The sequence below is a fragment of the Puma concolor genome, chromosome A2 (assembly GCF_028749965.1).
Source record: "Puma concolor isolate L17-30 chromosome A2, mPumCon1.1.hap2, whole genome shotgun sequence".
Lineage (NCBI taxonomy): Eukaryota > Metazoa > Chordata > Mammalia > Carnivora > Felidae > Puma > Puma concolor.
Window position 1 is genome coordinate 170,760,097 of NC_141668.1, and position 9,713 is coordinate 170,769,809.

Genomic DNA, 9,713 nt, shown 5'->3' on the forward strand with positions numbered 1-9,713 from the left:
ACGTGATGGCCAGAAACTGGAATCGGCAGGTGCACCGCCGAGCCGGGGCCGATCCACGCGGGGAACGCCGCTCAGCAGTGACCTCGTGGCGCGCGCAACAGGCTGGGCGCATCTCCACAGGATTAAGCGCAGTGGGGAAAAATCCCAAAAGGTTATGTGCCCTGTGGTTCCACACGTGCAACGGTCCCGAATCGGTGGCAGCTTCGGAAAGGAAAACGTCATCGGAGGTCGCGGAGAGTGGGGGGCGGGGAGGGGCGGGGACGGAACCGCCCTGAGGCTTCCGTGCATGCGCGTCATGCTGACCGCGGGTTTTGCAAGGTGTTTCCAGAGGGGGAACCGTGCATAGGGTACGCACGTCTCCGCACGTCTCCGCCCTTTCCTACCACTGCATGTGACTCTCCAGGCACCTCAACAATTTTAAATGAATTAAAAATAAATTAATAAAAATGTTTTCGGAAAGAAAAAAGATCGCCCCCTCCCCCAAACAATAGCGAAGCGGGAATCATTGGCGCCATAAAGGATTGGTTTTCTCGGTGGGCGAGCAGGTGGGGAGCCACTCTGACGGGCCCTGAACACCCAAGTCCTGAAGGTGCGCGGAGGGGGGGCGGGGAGCAAGCAGACCACTGGGCGTTAGCTGCTCAATAAAAGCAGCAAATACCCCACCACCACCCCCGCCACGGAGCAGCTGTCCTGGGAAAATTAGTGGAAGGGCTACTTGGGATTTGGGAAGAGGGCTTATCTGGAATCATTTGCCTGTGCTAAATGGGCTACTCTGAGCACACCATCCACACTCAAAGACACTGCAGGGGGAGTGAATACAGCCCCCCCCCCCAAATTCATTTCCACCAGATCCTCAGCATGGGGCCTTAAGTGGAAATAGGGGCTTTGCAGATGCAATTAGTTAAGGAGAAGTCGTACTGGATTAGTGTCCTTAGAAGAAAGCCATGTGAGGACAAGGCAGAGATTGAGTGATGTGGCCACGCCAGGGACCGCTGGCCACACCAGCCACTGGAAGAGGCAGGAAGGACCCTCCCTGGGCCCTCCAGGGGGAGTGCAGCCCTGCCCCACCTGGATCTTTGACATCTGGCCTCCAGAATGTGGGAGAACAATTTCCTGCTGTTTTCCATACCCCAGCCTGTGGTCATTTGTCCCGACCACCCCAGCACATCAGAAAGCTCTGGAAAACCCTGCAAAACCAAGTGGGCTCCCTGCAGCGCCCCCCCCCCCCCCCCCCGCTGCCCCCAGAAGCCTCTCCTGGGCCAGAAGCAGGAGCCAGAACTTCTCGCTCCTGCGGAGAGCCCCGGGAAGCCTTCTGTGGGAGCCCAGGTCACTCCGCGTGGCTGTGTCCCAAGGACAGCCAGATCTGGGGTGGGAAGCCAGAACTGGGCACTGACAGCCACGGCCTCCCCCTGCGTACCACTACCCTTAGCTTGGTTCTCAGGGCAGTGACTGGTGCATGGTGGGCCCCCCTGGGGTGGTTTGTGGGGCAAATCAGCCCGTGGATGAAGGAAGTGATGCCAGACCCAGGACCCACGGCCCATAGATGCTGCCCAGGTGACCCACCTTGGTCCAGAGCCAAGGTCTCACCCAGACGACTCTGCCCCCCAGGGAACTCAGGCCATGTCTGGGCACATCTGTGGCCATCACCACTGGGACGTCCTGGCATCGAAGGGTGGGGCTGGGAACGTCCCCAGAACGCCCCCGGAGAGTGACCCTGCCCAGTGTCAGTGGTGCCGGGGGGCCTGGAGTGAGGCGGGGATCAGAGAAAGTGTCCCTTGAGGCCCTCATTCCAAGCCAACCACGAGTGGACTCTGTGGTCTGGTGAACCGTCCTGAGACCCTGGGTGGTCTCAACCAGGGAGCGCTTACCCCCGACCAGCCCAGGGGGACTGTGGGAGACGGCTCCACTAGTACTCCCACCGCCGCCACCGCGACCTGGGCACACGGGCGCCACGGCTCAGGTGGGGCACCAGGAGGCCCTGAGGCTTCCGGAAGGGGCGTCCTGCCTCTCTGTCCCCGTTCACATCCTGTCTGCTTCCCCTGCAGCCCTCTGGACGACAGGGGCCCGGAGCTGATGGCAGACAATGTCAGCCACTAACAACATAGCCCAGGCCCGGAAGCTGGTGGAACAGCTCCGCATCGAAGCCGGGATCGAGCGCATCAAGGTGAGCCTGGCAGGCGGGCGGGCAGAGGGGCCGAGAAGGGAGGAGACCCTGCAAGGAGGCCCGGTTCAGGAGGGGGGGCTTTCTTGCAACTGTGCCCCTTGCCGTGTGAATTTGGGCCACTCACTAACCTCTCTGAGCCCCAGAATCCTCAGTGGGAAGACACAGCTGACACAGAACCTGTGTCACGGGCTGTCGCGGGCATCCCATGTGCCGCAGAGCTTTGTCAGTGCCGTGGGACCAGAGGCAGGGCTGAGCCCGCCCCCAGCCCTCAGGGCCCTTCCCCACTCCACCCCACCCCCTGCCCCCGAGAGCCCTAGGCCGCCAGCATGAGGCAAGCACTTGCCCATGGGCTCTGTCTGGCTCCCTGGTGCAACAGACACAGACGGAAGGTAGAGACTTGGTCCAGAGACGGCAGGACCCAGGGCCCTTGGCCGTCTACGTTCTTCACTTATGCCTCGTTTGAATTTTTTTTGAAATAAGCGTGTTTGTTTTTTATACTAAAAAAAGAAAAGGGACAAGTAGTTCCTGTGTACAGACACTTAACCCATCAGGGACCAGAGACCCGAAACAAAGTAGCCCCTCAGACAGACCTGTTCTTTTTCCTAATAATTTGCATAACATGAAGTTAACTGTTTCTTTTAAAGGGCACTGACAGTTTGGTAGCTTTTAGTACATTCACGGAGTTGTGCAAGCATCATTGCAGAACATTCTAGCAGCCCAAAGGGAAATCCTGTCCCCGCCAGCTGTTACCTCCACCCCTTCCCCAGCCCCCAGCCCCCGGCCCCCACGAGCCCTCTTCCCATCCGTGGATGACCCTGTTCTGGACGTTTCACACACACGGACTCACACCCCGTGTGGCCTCTCGTGTCTGGTTCCCTCCCTGAGCGTCGTGTGTTCAGGGTCGGTCCACGGGGCGGCGGCGGTGGGCGCTTCGCTCCGGCTTGAGGCTGCGGACGTGCGCGTGCGCGGTGGACACGTTGTGTTTAATATAGGTGAATTTTAAGTCCACAAGGGGACATCAGGACGACATCCAGGGTTCACGGATTTCTCCCATAAACATGGCAGGGGCCAGCCATGCAGTCGTGGCCTCTTACATGAAAAAGGTGACTGATTCTTTTCAAAGTCACCTGCTCATCAAACCCATGTCTTTGCAAAGGAGGTCGAGGCACCTCCAATCGTGGTCTCGTGCCCCAGGCCCCAGCTAGTGAGTGACCGGAAGTTTCCCCGTAGAAGACCCGGGTGGTTCCCGTGTCTGCAGCGGCCCTGCTTCAGCTGCCCCCTGGATCGGTCAGGGCTGTCCAGAGAAACAGAGCCAACAGGACGTGTATAGAGGGAAAGAGAGGTATTCAGGAATTGGCTCACAGAACCGTGGAGGCTGGCGAATCCACAGGGCAGACTGGAGACCCAGGGCAGAGCTGATGCTGCAGCTCGAGTCCCCCAGGCTGCCTGGAGGCAGAATTCCTGGTCTCCGAAGGCCTTCAACTGATTGCATGTGGCCCACCCACATTTAGAGGGTCATAGGCTCTACTCAGAGTCAGCCAATTTAAATGCTAATCTCAGATTAAAATGACCTTCCCAGTGACATCTAGACTGGTGTTTGGCCAAGTACTTGGATACCGTGGCCTGGCCAAGTGGACATATAAAATCAAACAACCCCACGGATCTCTTCAGACTTTGATTTTCTGAGCACCCGCCATTCCCTGGTCTCTGGCGGCAGATGGGCTCCCGCAGACTCATACCTGACTGACATCCCTCAGTGGAAGGACATGCACAGCAGTGCCAGGTGGAAAGGCAGGGCTGCTCCAGCCCCCCAGGTTGCGGGGGGGGGGGCCTCCCCCGAGGTGTCTGAATGTTCCAGAACCCTGAGCATTCAAAGGATTCATTTGGGCTGGAAAAAGAGAAAGCCTCAGTCAAAGCAGCTTCACTCTGGTGAGCCGGTGCGGCCACAGCCCTGATGGAGAGCGTGATTCACCAGCCTGTTTGATGTTGGGCTGGGCCCTTCCGCCCCCCCAAGCTCCCCCATCCCCTCCTACCCCTGTCCCGCCTGAGGCTGTGCACCCCCAAATCTGTGGCCAGAACCTTGAACGTCGGTACGCCTGAAAGGCCGGGGGAGCCAGCGCCTGGCAAGTGGCAGCGTGGCGGGCATGGGGGCGGCCCCGGCACTCAGGGCAGAGCCTTCCTGTGGATGCCAGGGTGTCAGCGGGGGCCACATGCCGGAGCCACAACATCAGTTACTTCCAGGGTCCGGAGGCTATTCTGGTTGTTTCCGAGAGTTGCTTTCCAAATACAACTCTAGAAACCAAGCTCCTTTGGCTCATCCGAGGCAGGCCTGGGAGTGGCCAGCATGCTCAGGACAGTGGCAATTGTCACTGCATGTGGGTTGCAGTGTCCCCGCGGTGAACCCAGAGGCCAGCCTGGAGACCCGGCAGCACAGGGGCCAAGGTCGGGCGGCCTTGGCTTGTGGGGTGCAGGGTCCAGGGTGCAGAGGCGCCACCCCGCCGGCAGACCTGAGGGGAGTTCTCAAAGCCTCCCTCACCCCTGCCTAGTCTCGCCCGCTCACACCCACATGGCTGCTCCTTTGTCACCTTGCAGGTGGGAAGGCAGGGGGCCGAACCGTGCTGGCTGCTCCTGCAGCACAGAGGAGACCAGGACCCCTTCACCCAGCACCCAGCCCCCAGCCCTGCCCGGGTGAGCGGAGTGGGGTGGCACCCTCTGCTGTGACCCCACCAGCCCCCCAGATCTCTGGGCCCCGGCCAGCTCGGGCTGCCAGAGATGCAATGTGGAAGGGATTGTGTGGTGGCCCCTCCGATGTGGACAGGCTTTTCCAGAGTCGCCTGGTCTGGGGCGGGGGTGGGGGAGGGGTGGACCTTGGAGTAAATCCTAAAGAGGGCTCTGTCTCTCCCTGACCTTCTGTCCAAAATCTGGGCAGCTCCTGCCGAGGGACCCAGTCCCTTCTTTAATCTTTTTTAAATTGTGGTAGAACACACATAACTTAAAACCTACCATTAGTGATCACACACACGCAGAGTTGTGCAACCATCACCTTTGTCTAGTTCCAGAACATTCCATCACACCAAAAAGTAACCCGGGCCTCATCAGCCATCACCCCTCCCCCAGCGCCTGGCCCCCCCACCAGCCCCCTTCCTGTCCCCGGATGAGCCCGTTCTGGACGTTTCACACACGTGGACTCACACCCTGTGTGGCCTCTCGTGTCTGGTTCCCTCCCTGAGCGTCGTGTGTTAGGGGTCCGAACGCGGGGCGGCAGGCGTGGGGCCTCTCGCTCCTGCTCGCGGCTGAGTGTTGTGCGCCTGCGCGGTGGACATGGTCATCTGTGCGCGCGTGCACGTGCGCGGTGGACACGGTCGCGCGTGCGCGTGCGCGGTGGACACTGTGTGTACCCGCTCACCTGCGGGTGCTCCTGGGTTGTTCCCGCCATGTTGGCAGTGGACGTGGCCATGGCCGCCCGCCTGACCTCTCCTCTCCCGTCCTTGTGCCCACGCACAGGTGTCCAAAGCCTCATCGGAACTCATGAGCTACTGCGAGCAGCACGCCCGGAATGACCCCCTGCTGGTCGGAGTCCCCGCGTCCGAGAACCCCTTTAAGGACAAGAAGCCCTGTATTATTCTGTAGCGTTGTCCCTCCGTGTGTCCCTGCCTGTGTCTCTCGCTCCGCTAAGGCGTCTGCACCACGCACTCCGGCAACACCTCTCATGTCCCCAAACCTCCGGTTCCGGAAGGAACGCGAGCCGCTGCCTCCACGGATGGGGTAAACTCCTCTCCCGGCCCGGCCAGAAGATGACGCTGGGGCCGCGGCCGCTTCCCATCAGGAGTAACAGAGATCCCGAGTGACGTGGTAACAATTTGCGGAAACTCTGGGTTGCCGGGGGGCTGCGGTCCAGAGCCCGGCCGCGCCGCGAGAAGGGAAGAAGGACCGGCCGCTGGCCCCGGGCACCCCGGCGGGTGGCCAGTCTCACCTGCTGGGCCGTTTGTGAAACACTTGGCCAGGTCCCTGCTGCCGTGCTCTTTTTCTTCTCTTAAGCAGAGGAAAATTGGGTGGTTGGGGGCGGGTCATGGGAAACCTCTTTGGAAACTGGCCTCCTTTTCAGTTAAGCGATTGCTATTCCGCAGCGCTGGGCCCAGAGCTGGGGGGCTGAGCCTGCAGCTGACGGTTGTGTAAAATGCATCCAGGGAATTTAGGGGCCGGGAAGGGGGCTTTGTCTGTGACGTGCACCCCGCGCAGCCCAGTGTCGCCCTGCTGTGTGGCATGTGTGCGGCCTCTATACGGCATGCACCACCCAACAGCCAGGCCGTGGCCCCCCGCCCTTTCCTGGGATCCCACCCATCCCACAAAGGGATTCTCCGCAACTTGTCCCGCTCACCGGAATGGCCGGCGGCGTTCCGTCTGGTGTTGAGCACGAAACGTCGACGTGGGCCGTGGTCACACCTGGCTCTTCCGGGTTGTTGTGTCGTGTTGTGTTTTTTTCCACTTTAGCGCATCGCTATGGCCATTTTGCAAACAGAAATGCAGCCAGAGGAGGCCCTTCCTGGGGGGGCCAAAAGGTGTTAGGTGACCAGAAGGAGCCGCAGGGCCTCACCCGTGGGACTCCTCGCCCTTCCCTTCCCTTCCCTTCCCTGCAGTGGTTCGTCTTTAGTCCCTTGGCCTCTAGTACGACCCGGGCAGTTGAAGGAGCCGGAGGTACAGGGAGGGCACAGGGCACACCCGTCCCCACACCCCCACCCCCCTGCCCCGCACCGGGACAGTCCTCACCCCAGGGCCTCGTGCCGACCTCCATGCTCCTGCCCCCACTCAGCCCCCTGCTAGTGCCAAGGCCCAGATCCCACCAACGCTACGCTCAGGGGGACGGGGGATGTGTGCACGGGCTGGCGGGTGACTCCCCCCGGTGTGCGGGCTGTAGGCCCGGCCTCGCTCCCCGGCTCCCAGCTCTGTCCGGCCGGTCCGGGAGCACCAGGGGCTTTGGGGAGCCCAGCCTGTCCAAACCTGCGGTTGGATGGGGAAGCCTTGGCCGCCTTTCATTGGGCAGGGAGCCAGAGCGGGCACTGTCCCCCACAGAGCAGCAAGAGGGAACAAAACCCGTTCCCCACCGGGGAGGCCGGGGCGCAGCAGGATCTACCCAGAGACTGGGGGTGGGGGCGGCTGGCAGGGCGAGGCCTGTCCAGGCCACTTCTGTGCAAGAAGCCTTAATCCCTGGGGCCCAACCTTCCCCTGCGTCCCCACTGTCCTGGTCTAATGCTCTGGCCGTGGGGCCCCACCCCAGCGGCCCCCCAGAGAGGCCAGCGGGAGGGGAGGCGAGGTGAAACCCAGGAGCCCGGCTGAGGGCCGAGCGGTTGAACCGAGTCCGGCAGCCGCCACAGCGCCCCCCCCCCCCCCCCAGCCCTGAAGTGAACCTAGGTCAGAGCCCCCCGGGGCTGAGGGGTCTGAGTAAACTAGGCCCAGAGAGGGTGAGGATGGGCCGTACCCCCCGCCCCCATCCTGCCCCAGGAGCCCCAGCCTCGGCCCAGGGAGGTGGCCGTCACAGGAGCCCCACCACGGGTGTCTTTCTGAGTGAGAAAAACCCTTCCTTTTGCCTTCTCAAGTAAACCTCCGTGTCTGTAGTGTAGACCTGGAGGGCATGTGCATACGACCGCCTGTGCTTCCCAGGCCAGTGTCCTGCGTGAACACGTGTGCAGGGCTCTGCGGGAGCTGGCGGGTGGCAGCCCGCATTTCAGCCACATCAAGAGGGGGCATTAAGGGCACGCCGCCCCCCCCCCCAAAATAAACAGGGGCGGGAGACACAGGGTTTCCCTTTCTTTAGCGTGCCTGGGTGTCCCCCGGGGCTGACAGCTGGGGCCCGTTCCCTCCCCTCCCCTCCCCCACTCCAGGAAGGAGCTAGAAGGCACACCCCTCCCCACAGCGGTCCCCCAGGCCAAGAATTAAGTGACTGGGTGGTGGTGACCTCTGGCCCCCAGGGATGTGCGGTCCTTCTTCCTGTGACCCTGGCTGACCCCCTCCATGTCCGGGCGCTGGACCTCCAGGCAGCTCATCCGTGTCTGTGGGGCCCCAGCCCCACCGAGCTCTGGGGACAGGAAAAGGCCACCAGCCCACCCCGAGGGCGAGTGACCAGGAGCAACTTCCAGGCCCAGGGGAGGCCACCGAGGGTTGCTCGTCCTTCAAGAACACTTACAAAAAGCCAGCCTGCCACGGAGTCTCTGGAAAAGAAGCCCTAACCATTGCCAAACATTGCACAGACCGGTTCCGGTCCGCAGAAGCCATCTGTGGTTCTAGCAGGTTCTACCCCATCTCCGTTTGGATGTTCAGTGGCTTTTATTTCTGATTTTAAAAAAATTTCCAGGTGTCTACACCCACTTTGCAGTGTTTTAATATTGTGTGGAATTGTTTATACAGAGTGAACTGATCCCCAGTGCAAAGGCTCACTGGTCCTTCTGTCCATGCCCCCTGCCTGCTGGGGGTGGGGGTCGGGGCAGGACAGGCTGGTCCCCTCCCCTGGCTGCTGGGCGGGTACCCCAGATGGAGCATGGCCTCAGGCGGCCCCAGAGAACAGCTGTCAGCTTTGACAGGCTTTCCAGCCTGTTGTTAGAAAACCTCGAGGAGCAAAGTTCGAGGACCGCTAGCCCTGTGCCCCGCGACTCGAGATTGTTTCCGTCCAGCGTGGCCTGTAGGAGGGCGCGTCACTCTGCTGAGGGCTTGGAGTGCTCCGGGCCTGTTGTCCCCTGTGTCCAGGCACCAGGGGCCACCAGGGAGCCCAGGGGACAGGCCAAGTGAGTCACGGTCCCAATTCAGACCAGACAGTGGAAAGTTCGATTTTTGGTAACAAATCTGTAAATGAGAGATTCCGACCCCCGAGCAGAGGACTTTGTGTAAGACATTTATAGATTCCACTACATATACATGGTCTACTTTGCAGTCAAGTGCCCTGCCACCGGGCTATGCCTCTGAAATTACCCACTTGGTATCAAAAAGTGTAAGATTAGAGGTCAATTTGAAAACTCAAATGGAGAATTAGGACCTTATGCGACAGCCCCACCTCTGGGTGTGCAAACAGCAGCCGCCAGGGTCCCTTAGCGGATGAAGGATAAACACAATGTGGTCCATCCACACACCGGAATGTGACCCACCCTCAGGAAGGAAGGACGTCCTGCCACCTGCCACCACGTGGACGGACTTGGAGGTCGCGGTGTGCAGTGACAGGAGCCAGACACAGAAGGACACGTCCTGCGTGACCCCCACTCACAGGGGGTCCCTAGAGGAGTCCCGTCCACAGAGACAGAGAGTAGATGGTGGGAGCCAGGGCTGGGGGGTCAGTGCTTCATGGGAACAGGGTTTCAGTCTGGGGAGATGGAAAGTTCTGGAGACGGGTGGTGGGGACGGCTGCAGCACAGTGTGCATGTGCTTGAGGTCAGTGTACTTAGAATGTTAAAATGGTAAACTTCATGTCGTGAACTTCACCACAAAAAGGGAAAATCTCACAACCTTGCCGAACACCCCCCTGAATGGCTACAATGTAGGACTCGGTTGGCCAGGTCGTGGAGCC

General features: G+C 60.7%; 1 protein-coding gene across 1 annotated transcript in view; it reads left to right on the plus strand.

Moving 5' to 3' along the window:
* GNG7 (G protein subunit gamma 7) overlaps window positions 1-8,526 on the plus strand; it is a 118,630-nt gene extending 110,104 nt beyond the window's left edge. The window contains exons 3-4 of the mRNA XM_086699592.1: window positions 2,046-2,164; window positions 5,669-8,526. Of these exons, the coding sequence (XP_086555718.1) occupies window positions 2,084-2,164; window positions 5,669-5,794 (207 nt within the window). The 5' untranslated portion in view covers window positions 2,046-2,083 and the 3' untranslated portion in view covers window positions 5,795-8,526. The remainder of the gene's footprint in view (window positions 1-2,045; window positions 2,165-5,668) is intronic.
* Window positions 8,527-9,713: the final 1,187 nt, after the last annotated feature.